General features: G+C 37.1%; 1 protein-coding gene across 2 annotated transcripts; it reads left to right on the top strand.

Moving 5' to 3' along the window:
* The first annotated feature begins 7,875 nt into the window (after nucleotides 1-7,875).
* LOC143861770 (uncharacterized) lies at nucleotides 7,876-12,949 on the top strand. Of its 2 annotated transcripts, none has more exons than XM_077372699.1 (3): nucleotides 7,876-8,113; nucleotides 12,052-12,192; nucleotides 12,702-12,949. In XM_077372699.1, the coding sequence occupies exons 1-3, from the start codon at nucleotides 7,919-7,921 to the stop codon at nucleotides 12,861-12,863; spliced, it is 498 nt and encodes a 165-aa protein (XP_077228814.1). In that variant the 5' UTR covers nucleotides 7,876-7,918; the 3' UTR covers nucleotides 12,864-12,949. The 2 variants fall into 2 exon arrangements, with proteins under 2 accessions (XP_077228814.1, XP_077228806.1); XM_077372691.1 differs by lacking the exon at nucleotides 7,876-8,113 and adding an exon at nucleotides 10,012-10,272.
* Nucleotides 12,950-14,222: the final 1,273 nt, after the last annotated feature.

Below are 14,222 nucleotides of genomic sequence, written 5' to 3'. Positions count from 1 at the left end.
AATGTGAAGAAAATTCAGAGTAGATTCTGGTTTAGAAATCAAGGTAAGGGCAAGAGACATTTTGTTCAAACTTGCCAGGGACATCAAAGCCTCAAGTAGTGAGCAATGAAAGAAAAATATTCTCAGACTCATCCATTGTGGATATCCTTTTACCCATATACCAAAGAAAGAACCCATGCAAGCTTAAACTTTCTGGCCTATCCTGGTTTTGCTCTCCTATGGATCCTGTCATAAAAGTAATCATACTAGGGGCATCTTTTATGTTATCAAACATGTTGATAATTGAGATAGACTTTCTCAGCAGATAGAGACAAGCGAATCTTGAACACTCTCTTGAATCAAATTCCTCCATTGAACTCATTCTTTGAAAAAGTCAATGTTTTTAGAAACTCTAGTCCCTAGTGGAATCTAGAATTCACTTTTGCAGTTTGTTTAAACCCAGCGGAATGTAGTTCCCTTGTTAAAAGAGTCAATACTCAAAAATTCCATCAAGTTTTTCGAGTCTAGTCTTCAGCAATGATCATGCACTCCCATTTATTCTCGATAAGAGATAGCTATGCTATCATTGAACTCGATATATGATCGATAAACCCATCAATCATGCTTGCAAGCCCTTTGGGCCTAAAACAAAATCGTTTTCTTTGTTAAACCCAAACAAGGGGCATTTTTTTTAAGAAGAAAAAAAAATTTTGATTGTTAATCAGTGAGGTGCCATGTAGTGGCCTGTTTATTTGTTGCTTGGTGAAAAGTAGTTTCGCCTTGGTATTGAATGTTTGGGAGAGAAGTAGTTTCCTCAAATATTTGAATACCCAGATGATTAGCAATGAAATCTCAAGTAGTGACTTGCTTAATCATCGCTTCGCAATGCACCGCTACCTAACGAGTTAGGAGTCAGGTATATCTGCGTGGATTTATATGAAACTGTTTAGCAGGACCATATAAATCTTGGGTGATTCGCTACCTTGAAAGAGAGGAGTCAGAGTTATCCGGATAGCTAAACAGATGGATTTCAGCAACGGTCTGTATAGCTATCGCCTGGTGAAAAGTAGTTTCACCATGTTTTTAGATTGGGCGAGAAGTAGTTTCCCCTTTGAATTGGAAGTTTGGGTGAAAAGTAGTTTCCCCATGATTTGAAAGATTGGGCGAAAAGTAGTTTCCCCTTTGATTTGAAAGATTGGGCGAAAAGTAGTTTCCCCGTGGATTGGCAGATTGGGCGAAAAGTAGTTTCCCCGTTGATTGGAAGATTGGGCGAAAAGTAGTTTCCCCATGATTTGAAAGTTTGGGCGAAAAGTAGTTTCCCCTCTGATTTGAAAGATTTGGCGAAAAGTAGTTTCCCCGTGGATTGGCAGATTGGGTGAAAAGTAGTTTTCCCGTTGATCGGAAGATTGGGCGAGAAGTAGTTTCCCCGTTGTTTAAAGATTGGGCGAAAAGTAGTTTCCCCATAATTTGAAAGAATGGGCGAGAAGTAGTTTCCCCTATTAATTGAAAGTTTGGGTGAAAAGTAGTTTCCCCTTTGATTTAAATATTGGGCGAGAAGTAGTTTCCCCTTTGATTGGAAGATTGGGTGAAAAGTAGTTTCCCCGTTAATTGAAAGATTGGGCGAAAAGTAGTTTCCCCGTTGATCGGAAGATTGGGCGAGAAGTAGTTTCCCCGTTGTTTAAAGATTGGGCGAAAAGTAGTTTTCCCATGATTTGAAAGATTAGGCGAGAAGTAGTTTCCCCTATTAATTGAAAGTTTGGGTGAAAAGTAGTTTCCCCTTTGATTTAAAGATTGGGCGAGAAGTAGTTTCCCCTTTGATTGGAAGATTGGGTGAAAAGTAGTTTTCCCGTTAATTGAAAGATTGGGCGAAAAGTAGCTTCCCCGTTGATCGGAAGATTGGGCGAGAAGTAGTTTCCCCGTTGTTTGAAAAATTGGGCGAAAAGTAGTTTCCCCTTTGATTGAAAGATTGGGCGAAAAGTAGTTTCCCCGTTGATCGGAAGATTGGGCGAGAAGTATTTTCCCCGTTTTTTGAAAAATTGGGCGAAAAGTAGTTTCCCCTTTGATTGGAAGATTGGGCGAAAAGTAGTTTCCCCGTTAATTGAAAGATTGGGTGAAAAGTAGTTTCCCCTTGGATTGGAATAAGTTTTTAGAGAAAAGTAGTTTCTCAAAGATAGAGTTTTGAAGAGAAAAGTAGTTTCTCGATTATTTGGAGATTTTGGAAGAGAAAAGTAGTTTCTCAAAGGTAGAGTTTTTGGAGAAAAGTAGTTTCTCAGGTATAGAGATTTTAGAGAGAAAAGTAGTTTCTCAGAGATAGAGATTTTTTGGAGAAAAGTAGTTTCTCGTGTTTATGATGTTTGTTGGAAAAGTAGTTTTCTCTTGGTTTTGATTGTTTGAGAGAAAAGTAGTTTCTCAGAGATAGAGATTTTTTGGAGAAAAGTAGTTTCTCATGTTTATGATGTTTGTTGGAAAAGTAGTTTCCTTTTGGTTTTGATTGCTTGAGAGAAAAGTAGTTTATCAGAGATAGAGTTTTTGGAGAAAAGTAGTTTCTCAGAGATAGAGATTTTTGGAGAAAAGTAGTTTCTCGTGTTTATGATTGTTCGTTGGAAAAGTAGTTTCCTTTTGGTTTTGATTGTTTGAGAGAAAAGTAGTTTCTTTTGATTTAGAATGTTTGTCGGAAAAGTAGTTTCCCCATTGTTTGGAATATGCGTGAGGTGGAAAGTAGTTTCACCAATATAATATGTTTTGTCGAGTTAAGAGTTTCAAGAGAGGCCATCTCATTGAGATGTAATGATTGCCAAGTTAAGAGTCAGAGAGAGGCTATCTCACCAATGCTTGCAGACCTTGAGTCTTTTGAAATGTCTTTTTGCCAGTTTACCTTTGTGTTTCAAAATCAAAACCCAAAAAATTGCTTTGTTTTGTTTTCGGATCGGCCAAAATGTGTTGTCTGTTCAGCTTTGCCATTCGTGTGACAAGCACGCTCTGCCAAAGAGGAGCATCTGTAAACACCCCATTTTGACCGAACCCTAATAGAGTCGTTATGATAGAAACCCTGTCAAAGTAGTATTTTAATATCCCAAATTTACACCCTAGACTAGCTTAGGGTCCCACCAAGGTCCCTGTAAAATTTCGTCACGATCCGAGTACGTTTGCCTAGCGAACGAGCTAAGACAATGTCGTGGTGCAAGTTCAGAGTGGGGAGGGGTAAAATACGTCATTGCCATTGTGAAGGAGGGCATTCTTGGCAATTTTATATTGCTTCCTTCACAAGCAATCATCATTGGCCACTGGATCAAATCAGAGGGTTAAGAGCATATAAAGAGAAAATAATTTATGCCCCATTTCCTACCCGAGCCCCTCCTTTTGTAGTATAAAAGAAAATTCAAATACACTAAAATGGAGGCTGTCCATGAAATATTGGGGGTGAGAATTTATCATTTCCCTTTAAATACTAAACCAAATTAGGGTTGTGAAAAGGCTCCTCATTTGCGCGAGAATCACCGAGAAAGAGGGAGAGAGAGTCGCCTCCACCTCCGGCCTCGTCTCCGGCAAGCCAGCCACCGGCCAGCCGCCACCACCTTTTCCCACCTCCTCCAACCATCCTCATCTTCCACCTCCATCTCCATCTTCTTTTTGCCATTGAAACCCACCTCCCATCACAGCCACCAACCCCCACCGCCATCTTCACCATCTCCGGTCCCCACTCCGGCCGTGCTCTTCCTTTAGAGTTAGGAGTTTCTCCTAGATAGAGAGTTAGGTTTAGAGTTAGGAGTTTGTCTTTGATTTGTTGTGTGCTTGTTTGTGTTTGTTTTAGAGTTAGGGGTTTGTCCTAGAGTTATAGGAGCGCCTCCATCCGGTCAGTTGGAGATTCACATCGCCGACTGATGACTAGGTCTTGGATACGTTAGCAATCCTATTGTTTTCCTTAGGGCATACAGCCTAGTTACACGTAGGTTGTAGGAACCACCTGCATTAGCTTAGGGCTAACCTGCATTTAGTTAGGGCATATAGGGTGTCCTAAAATCTACAATCCATTGGAATTTAAATAATCGCATAAGAAGCTTTAAGAACTAGTCCGGTGCTTTAGATCGAGTCTAGGATAGAGGTCTAGGTGTCTTAGGCATCATAGTTTAGAATAGGTGCGAAGAACTACGTTGAGTTGATTCTCGTGGAGGCGAGGATACGTAGGCTTCTTTGGATGAATACCAGACCATCCGAGGACTCGGGCTAAATCGTTTAGAGTCTTAGGATTTGTTATGTTGTGTGTTTTGTTATGTTCTCTTACTTTCTTATAGTGATCCTATACCTTTAGCTGTAGCTTGTATGTGTTTGTCCATCAAAACTTAGATACCAGTTAGGTATGTCACTCATAACCTAGCAATATTTAGGTGGTACCTCTTTCATTTATTTTTTGTGTGCTTATTATTTCTATTCTCAGGAAATGCATGCTTAGATAGACGACTCGTGAGGATTGTTCCCATTTCACTTGATTTTTGCCCAAAACTCTTCGAGGTTAATAATAAATAGCATAAGAGACCAAGTGTTCGCACTCGGGCGAATTGGGGGTGCTCTTCAGACCTTCTCCATTCGTCATCAGGCACGGACCTTTTGTATCTCTGGTTATCTATTGCAAGCAGAGCATTTGTTTTGGTTCCATGGCGCATCCATGGATGGCGACTCTGAGTTATTTTTAGATATATCTTGGTTTCGAGCCCTGGCTTCGGATCAGGATGTATCTCTTTCTTTTTATATCGCCACTCATGATATGCTGTGAGGGTGGCAACAGTTTCGAGAGTTCCTTGGTAGAGCTCTCCTTCACGTTATGGAGATCTAGAGGATGTAGGGACTCATTCCCTCACCGTCCTCGGATCGGGGTCCACAGGGAGATGAAAAGCCATCTCCAAAGCAAGTATCGAAGACACGGACTTATCTTCAGGCTGGCAAGGGTTGAAGCCAATATTGTACTTGGGTTTAATCTCCACCGTTAAGGGGATTGGATAGTGAAGCCACCACTTGTGTTGGTGGAGTGGAGTAGGCCTCGGTGTGGATCCTTGGTCCGAACCACTATAGAAATATATGTGCACTCTCTCTTATCTCTTCTCCTTATCATTTAATTGTGCATTGTGGTGTTTTCTTCTTTGTACTTTCCTTGTTAATTTGTCCATTGCATTAATTTTCTTTCAACAAGGGCAAAAAAGTTTTTAAAACCCAATTCACCCCTTTCTTGGATTGCCACTTTGGGATTTCAGGATATTTAGCCCTTGCGTGGATTTGAGAAAGGCAGACTTGAATCTGGGAGATATTTTTGTTGTGAGAAAATTTCCAATGTTTTTCACATGAGTTATCTGTTGTCCCGTCATGGAGAGATAGAGTTTACTATCAACCTGGTACTTGGTATCGGGCTTGTCCCTAAAACCACATACCGATGGCCCTAACAGAATTGAAGGAACTAAGTGGGCAGTTGCAGGGGTTTCTGGATAGAGGTTTCATCTGATCGGAAGTTTCTAAACTTCTAACAGATTTCTATATTTAATTATTTATTTTGGAAATAAATTGAGAAAGAAAAGATTTCTTTATTTAAACGTTTTTGTTTTAGAAATAAATTTGCAAAGAAAAAGAAGTTTCCCTATTATTTGTTTTAGAAACAAATTTTAGAGAAAAGAAACTGTTACTAATTTTTAAAATGGCATTTGTTTTCGAAACCAATTACAAAGAGAAGAAGTTACCTTTTTTTATTAAGTACTCGATCTTTTTAAGGGAATAAATATAGAAAAAATAGAAAAAGGAAATAATGGGGAGATTGGACGTCCGAAATAAGTTGGACGCCCAACCCATCTCCTTATTCACGTTAAGAGAGAAATAAAAGGGAGTTTGGACGTTTTTTTTACATACACTTTCTCTTTCCTCAAAATATCTTTCTCTCTCTCTCTCTAGTTTTTCAATAGAATTTCTCCTTCTTCCTTCCCCCACTCATGAAGAAAAGTTCTTCTTGGATTCCACTATTGAAGTGAAGTTCTTCAAAGATTCCTCCATAGTCCAAGAAATCAAAGAAGGGGACATCACTCCGACTTCTGAGGCGTTCGTTTCTTGATAAGATTTGAAGCCGAACAAGGAGTAGATCAAGCAGGGATCACCAGTCGGGTAATCAATTTGGTATGTTTTATTTATCCTTTATGTGTTTTGTTGTGATCACCAAGGAAAATCTACTAGCTAGGGATCCTGGATTTCATTCGAGGGAAGAATTTTTTTTAATTTGCATGTTCTAAATCAATGAACTGCGCCTTGATCCCTTGATCGATCCGGATTTTACTAACAAGAACTAGCTGGAAAGGGCTACCTGAAAAAAAATCTGAGTGAAAGCCGTCAAAGTAAAGTTGTCACAGAGTGGGCAGCCGCGGAAAGGTCGACCTGAAGAAAAAAGAGACAGATTGAAAGCCATCACAGAGTGGGCCTCCTAGCCTAATGCAGTCCATCAACTCTAAGGGACTGTTTAGATACCTGGATTTTAGAATCAAGGTTTTAATTTGAAAGCGGTGTAAAATTCTGGATTTTACAATCCATTGTCTCGATTTGAAGTAAGAAATCCAGGTTTTAGAAATCTGTCCCCTATCCTGAGATTTCTAAAACCTGGAAACACGGGAGAATCTCCTACTCTCTTGATCGATGGAAAGAAGGATGAGAAATCAGAAAACGATGGATTGTCTCCTTCTTCTCATATCTCCCATCTACAATTTTGAAGAAATCCAAGATTCTAAAAACTATGTATCCAAACTCCCCCTAAAGCTTTTGGGGTATTGGTTAAGACACAATTGACCACTAGTGGTCAAGAGACAAAGGCCAGCCAATTGTTTACGTTAAGAAGGGCTGCGAGAATATTACAATCTCAATTGTTAGAGCAGGGATTTTGTAATCCCTTTCACCCCTTTTCCCTCACCTTTCCTTTTCCTCTCCAACCACAAAATAGAATTGATCCTTAGAGCCAACTTACCTTTCTCCATTCTCTTGTCGCCGAACATGAAGGCCCTGTGCATTTTGGATTTTGGGAGTCAAATTTTAAGTCCCAAACTGATTATTAGAGTCCAAATTGCATTTACTTTTGAGTCTAATAATCAGTTTTGGACTCTGTTAAAGTATAAAAGATAAATAATTCCTTTCTCCAACAGCTTAAGCTTTTGGAGAAGTTGGTAAGCTAACATGGTATCAAAGCCAAATGTCTCGAGTTCAAACTTCCCGGATAGCAAAAATCCACATGCGATGGTCGGCCCAAAGTGGGACCACATATGCCACGTATTTGCCAAGTGGGCCACACGTGCGGGGGAGTGTTAAAGTATAAAAGATAAATAATGCCTTTCTCCAACAACTTAAGCTTTTGGAGAAGTTGGTAAGTTAACAAACTCAAATTAGATTCTTAAAAACAAAAGGCCGCAAGTGTATTGCAATGGCATCTGAATTCAAAAAAAAAAAATGGCCCTTAGATGGCCACAACATGAAGTACATTGCAAATTCCCTAGACACGTGATGGAGATCGGTACAGGCCACAAATTTCCAATCTATCACCAGAACTAGTAGTGGGAATTGGTAACGACACCCATAATTTTACACATTTCCCACACGTGGTCATTTGCTTCTTCTAAATAGCAAAATCCTAAAAAAGGTGATTGGTAGGTTCTTTCCCATCCCAGCCACACCTATGCCACGTGGCCATGATCCTACCCCTTGATGGTATATTTGTTTGATGTGGGACCATGGCCATATGGACTCCCATTCCACAAGAACAATGGGCTCGATTACACACAGGTGTCATGCCTAATTTGTAGGGTGTCTAATTCATCTCCCCGAATTAAATACAAATGAATGAAGGTGCGAATTTTGGGGAGCATGCGTGAAGTAAATTTGATATAAGTGGAGTGTTGGAATCAATTTCAGGGTCAGAATTGGGGAGATGGAAGAGGCTCCTGTAGCAAAGAACTGGTTGGAAAATCTAGCCAATGGAGGGGCACGACAAGTGAAGGACCTTGGTGATGGTAAGCCAAGAGAGTTCAAGGCCTTAGATGCTGTCGCCCTTAAAGGACTTCAAATCCTAAGAGCAGAGAAAGGTCTCCTTTTTTGCAAGTTTGTTGTGCCTAACCACCTATCTGTAAGTCTTCTAGACCACCACTACCATATGCATGTATAATCTCTACTCTCTCTTTTTTCTCATTTTTTTAGGTTTGCATGTTTCTTTCTTTAGATAGTTATGATCGGAGTTGTATAGTCTGTACTGTTTTTTTTCTTCCTTTTTTTGGGTTTGTATGTTTCTCTCATTAGATGATTATGATCAGAGTTGTTTTTTATGGGTTTCCATGATTTCCTTTTCCGTCATTTGTTTTGGGTTTGCATGATTTCTTTTTTCCTTCATTTGTTTTGGGTTTGCATGTTTCGATGTTGTTCTTTTTATTGGTTTATTTTAATTTTTATCACATTATCTTCTTTCTTTTTTTTTACTTAATTTTCTCTTGTTTCAAGTGAGCATTTTGTGTTTTTCTTCTTTTGATTCATTCATATTTTAGTATTTTAATATGGTTATTTTGTTATTTTAAGGTGTTACATGATTACTTTTATTTTTAGTTTGTTTTGGGTTTGCATGTTTCTTCCTTTGTTTTGGGTTTTTTAATTGGCTTATTTTTATTTTTTAGGGATTTTTGCTTATTAGTCCCTACAAGGCAAAATAATTGCTTATTACTCCCTAAGAAAAGCATATTAGCTGAACAGTCCTACTTTTAGAAAATATTTGCTAAAAGGTCCCTAAAACTCACTAACTTCAATTTTCTCCGTTTAAAATTTTAAAATGACAAAGTTACCCCCAACCCATTTAACCAGTTTTAGCGTTTTTTTATTTCGCTTCCAATATTTTTGAAAAAAAAATAAACTAGGGAATAAGCAACAATATTATCTCTTCTAATATTCTCATCAAAAACCCTTCAACAAAAAATCATTTCAGGAATTAAATAAATTAAAAATCCCTCTAAAATAAATTAAATAGGGTTGGTTTGAGTTATCTTTTTCTTCATAGATAAATAAATTAAGAAATTTTTGGAATATTTTTCGTTTCAAACTTTTCTAAGAAATTCCTATCTTGGTTGGATTGTAAGAAAATATCTCTAACGGAAAATTATTTCTATGGAAATTTTTTTCATTGAGGAATTATGTCTGATTTTGATTAATTTAGAGGTATAACATCATCAACCGAAGGTCCCTAACTGAAAAATTGAATAGGGTTGGTTTACCTTATCTTTTTTTGTGTGTAGGAAATAAGAAATTTTAGTTTTTTTTCCTTTCCGAACTTTTGTTTTCAGAATAAGAACTAGGGCTTGGCTTCTAATCTTACGAGAAGAAAGGAGAACGTCAAAGAGAAAGTCAATATTGGAAGAGATGATATTGTTGCTTATTTCCGAGTTTTTTTTCCAAAAATATTGGAAGGGAAATCACAAAACGCTAAAACCAATTAAATATGATGGGGGTAAATTTGGCATTTTAAAATTTTAGATGGAGAAAATTGAAGTTCGTAAGTTTTAGGGACCTTTTAGCAAATATTTTCTAAAAGTTTGACTGTTCAGGTAATATGCTTTTCTTAGGGACTAATAAGCAATTATTTTGCCATGCAGGGACTAATCAGCAAAAATCCCTTTTTTAGGATTTATCTCCTGTTTTTATTTCATTTTCTCTTGTTTCAATTGAGCATTTTGTCCTTTTCTTTCTTTGATTCTTTATTATTCTAGGTATTTGAATTGGGTCTTCTTTTTGTTTTTTCTAAATAGCAAAATCCTAAAAAACGTGATTGGTAGGTTCTTTCCCATCCCAGCCACGCCTATGCCATGTGGCTATGATCCTACCCCTTGATGGTATATTTGTTTGATGTGGGACCATGGCCATATGGACTCCCATTCCACAAGATCAATGCACTCGATTACACACAGGTGTCATGCCTAATTTGTAGGGTGTCTAATTCATCTCCACTAATTAAATACAAACGAATCAAGGTGCGAATTTTGGGGAGCATGCATGAAGTAAATTTGATATAATTGGAGTGTTGGAATCAATTTCAGGGTCAGAATTGGGGAGATGGAAAAAGCTCCTGTAGCAAAGAACTGGTTGGAAAATCTAGCCAATGGAGGGGCACGACAAGTGAAGGACCTTGGTGATGGTAAGCCAAGAGAGTTCAAGGCCTTAGATGTTGTCGCCCTCAAAGGACTTGAAGTCCTAAGAGTAGAGAAAGGTCTGCTTTTTTGCAAGTTTGTTTTGCCTAGCCACCTATCTGTAAGTCTTCAAGACCACCACTACCATATGCATGTATAATCTCTACTCTCTTTTTTTTCTCATTTTTTTGGGTTTGCATGTTTCTTCCTTAAGATAGTTATGAACGGAGTTGATAGTCTGTACTTTTCATTTTTTCATTTTTTTGGGTTTGTATGTTTCTCTCATTAGATGATTATGATCAGAGATGTTTTTTATGGGTTTGCATGATTTCCTTTTCCGTCATTTGTTTTGGGTTTGCATGATTTCTTTTTTCCTTCATTTGTTTTGGGTTTTCATGTTTCGATGTTGTTCTTTTTATTGGTTTATTTTAATTTTTATCACATTATCTTCTTTCTTTTTTTTACTTAATTTTCTCTTGTTTCAAGTGAGTATTTTGTGTTTTTCTTCTTTTGATTCATTCATATTTTAGTATTTTAATATGGTTATTTTGGTTATTTTGTTATTTTAAGGTGTTACATGATTACTTTTATTTTTAGTTTGTTTTGGGTTTGCATGTTTCTTCCTTTGTTTTGGGTTTTTTAATTGGTTTATTTTTATCTTTTAGGGATTTTTGCTGATTAGTCCCTACATGGCAAAATAATTGCTTATTACTCCTTAAGAAAAGCATATTAGCTGAACAGTCCTACTTTTAGAAAATATTTACTAAAAGGTCCCTAAAACTCACTAACTTCAATTTTCTCCGTTTAAAATGGCAAAGTTACCCCAACCCATTTAACCAGTTTTAGCGTTTTTTGATTTCCCTTCCAATATTTTTGGAAAAAAAAAAAAAACTAGGGAATAAGCAACAATATTATCTCTTCCAATATTCTCGTCAAAAACCCTTCAACAAAAAATCATTTTAGGAAGTACATAAATTAAAAATCCCTCTAAAATAAATTAAATAGGGTTGGTTTGAGTTGTCTTTTTCTTCATAGATAAATAAAGTAAGATATTTTTGGAATATTTTTCGTTTCTAACTTTTCTAAGAAATTCCTATCTTGATTTGGATTATAAGAAAATATCTCTGATGGAAAATTATTTCTATGGAAATTTTTTTCATTGAGGAATTATGTCGGATTCTGATTAATTTGGAGGGATAACATCATCAACTGAAGGTCCCTGACTGAAAAATTGAATAGGGTGGGTTTGCCTTATCTTTTTTTCTGTGTAAGAAATAAGAAATTTTAGATTTTTTTCCTTTCCGAACTTTTGTTTTCTGAATAAGAACTAGGGCTTGGCTTCTAATCTTAGAAGAATAAGGGAGAATGTCAAAGAGAAAGTCAATACTGGAAGAGATAATATTGTTGCTTATTTCATAGTTTTTTTCCAAAAATATTGGAAGGGAAATCAAAAAACGCTAACACGGATTAAATGTGATGGGGGTAAATTTGGCATTTTAAAAATTTTAACGGAGAAAATTGAAGTTCGTGAGTTTTAGGGATCTTTTAGCAAATATTTTCTAAAAGTAGGACTGTTCAGGTAATATGCTTTTCTTAGGGACTAATAAGCAATTATTTTGCCATGCAGGGACTAATCAGCAAAAATCCCTTTTTTAGGATTTATCTCCTGTTTTTATTTCATTTTCTCTTGTTTCAATTGAGCATTTTTGTCCTTTTCTTTCTTTGATTCTTTATTATTCTAGGTATTTGAATTGGGTCTTCTTTTTTCTCCAATTCAGATAGTTTAGAATGAAAAACCCGAAAAATCGGAGGTTGGATTTTCATTTGTCCTCCTAATTACTTTTATATCTCTCAATACCTTTCTGAAATTCTTGACCATATAATATTATTTGTTTTTCAGGACAAAGATGGAAACTGGTCTGCAGGAGCAATTGCCACCCTAATTGATGATGTTGGGTCTTTAACTGTATTTTCCTTCTTCAACCAGATAAAAGTGTCCGTTGATTTCGTTATCTCCTACTTTTCAACGGTTAAGATCAATGTTCGTCTTAAAAACCCAAATTTATTTATTTTATTTAGTCAGGAAACGTGATTCTGGCACCCCCTTTCATGATAAGAATAGTCCCCTCATTGCCATCTAGGTTTCTACTACTCTTCAGGGTCTTGATAAAATCAATATCCTATGTTTATGTCTCTTTTTCTCTCTTGAATTTAAAATTTATTAATAAAATTGAGACCCTTGATATAGTGGATCATCAATAGGTGACCCAATTAGTTCTTATCCCATTTATCAAATGAGATAGGGACTACCACAAAAAATGTTCAACTTCTCTTTGTGAAACTCTAAATAATGTATCAATGGCTAAGATCATACGCAAGGTGGGACCGATGACATTGGGCAGTAATCGAGGTCATTGATGTTTGATCTTGCCTGTTTATCAGATGGGTTCATATGCTTTTTATGGGTATTGCTAAATTTATTGGAACTTAAACTTGATTAGTGGAATTTTGATGATTAGAAACGGGTTGTTGATTTTCCCATTATTTCAGGAAGAAGTGGAGATTGAAGCTAAGGTTTTAGGCCCGCAGGGGAAATTGTCTTCAATGATGGTGGAGATTAGAAAGAAGGTAACAGGAGAGTTGGTTGCTTTGGGAAAGCAATGGATGTCAGCTGTCAAGCCTGAAGGGGTGGACCGCAAAAGCAAGCTCTAAATCGGTTTTTCTTGCTAATAAATACCTCTTTAGTTTGTATGAAGCTAAAAACAGTACTACTATTTAATAAATGAACATTAAAACTCTCTCTCTCTCTCTCTCTCTCTCTCTCTCTCTCTCTGTATGTGTGAGAGAAGGCATAATTAGTTCATCCCTTAGTTTTTCTGAAAGGGGTCTAGGAGTGTACCATTGTAAGTGATATACCCGGGATCTACGTTTGGTTGCCGGAATTTTTTTGATTCTTGGGACTTTTGTGGAATTTCCGCAGTTCGCCCATGTTTGGTTGGTGGGCCCAAAATAATCCCAGGAACCAAAATAACCCCGCACGAAAGGAAGAAAAAAAAAACTCCCAGGAACCAAAAATAAGCTTGCAGAAGATTTTATTTCCTCCCCAACAGTTCAAGCAACCAAACAAAGCCGTTCAAACATGGGATTTTTAATTTACCGGGATACTTCCATGGAGTTTTTTTTCCCACCAATCTCTGAGGATGTTTTTTGTTCCACAAAAATCCCAAGAACCAAAAAATTCCGGCAACCAAACGGAATCGATTATACCTGGAGAAAAGAAAGTTCCAGATAGGATTTTTGTATAAAGTTAAATAGGATTGTCAGTTCATTAATATATATGCCCGTTCTCAACCAACCCTAAACCAGAAGAAAACAACAACACCTGCCTGGGAAAATGGTCCTCAATATATAGAGGATGGCCTTGAGAGTGCATCGTAATTTCAAGTGGTTGCGATTGAATGTCAAATGTGCGTGGAATTTAAATTTGGTGGCTATTACTGAGCTCGAGACATTCCTTTCAACCAACTTCCTACTATTAAAAGTCAGGCAAAATTAGCACAAATTGGGTTCCAAAGCCCTTGTTAGGATGCTGCATCCTCACCTTGATTGAGAGCATTTATATCTGGTCTTGGAGGCTTTGGTGTTGGGGGCATTTTTTGGTCAAGTAGCCTATCCTCAGTGGGTCTACTGGACGAATAGTCCCAGTCAGTGTAGATGGCCATAAGGTAGGGAATCAATGCAGATATATATTTGGGTCAGATGACATTTTTTTCCGTTCTTGAACATGTTCATGATAAATGATCTTTAAAGGAATAGATTTCTAGAACACAGAGTTTCGAGAAAACGGTCACCCAACTTTGTTAGGATCTGAACCTAACCACAGATGGCCTTATAGAAATTGTTATGAAAACCCCACTTCTTATGCAATTTCAATGGCGAATTGAATACGAAAGCAAACAAATAACAAACACAAGCAATAACACAAAGATTTACGTGGTTCGGCAAAGCCTACTCCCCGGCAGAGGCGACAGAAAAAATCTACCATAAGATTCAGAGATTACAAGAGAAGAT

The sequence above is a fragment of the Tasmannia lanceolata genome, unplaced genomic scaffold, assembly GCF_043159265.1.
Source record: "Tasmannia lanceolata isolate RefF3 unplaced genomic scaffold, GAP_Taslan_0.1 ptg000003l, whole genome shotgun sequence".
NCBI lineage: Eukaryota > Viridiplantae > Streptophyta > Magnoliopsida > Canellales > Winteraceae > Tasmannia > Tasmannia lanceolata.
This window is presented reverse-complemented; position numbering and strand designations above follow the sequence as displayed.

Bases quoted from the DNA above. Each gene is read 5' to 3' on its own strand.
- LOC143861770 (XM_077372699.1), top strand. From the start codon at position 7,919: ATGGAAGAGGCTCCTGTAGCAAAGAACTGGTTGGAAAATCTAGCCAAT. The intron at 8,114-12,051 runs GTAAGTCTTCTA...TTTGTTTTTCAG, and splicing joins TTGTGCCTAACCACCTATCT to GACAAAGATGGAAACTGGTC. The intron at 12,193-12,701 runs GTTCGTCTTAAA...CCATTATTTCAG, and splicing joins TTTCAACGGTTAAGATCAAT to GAAGAAGTGGAGATTGAAGC.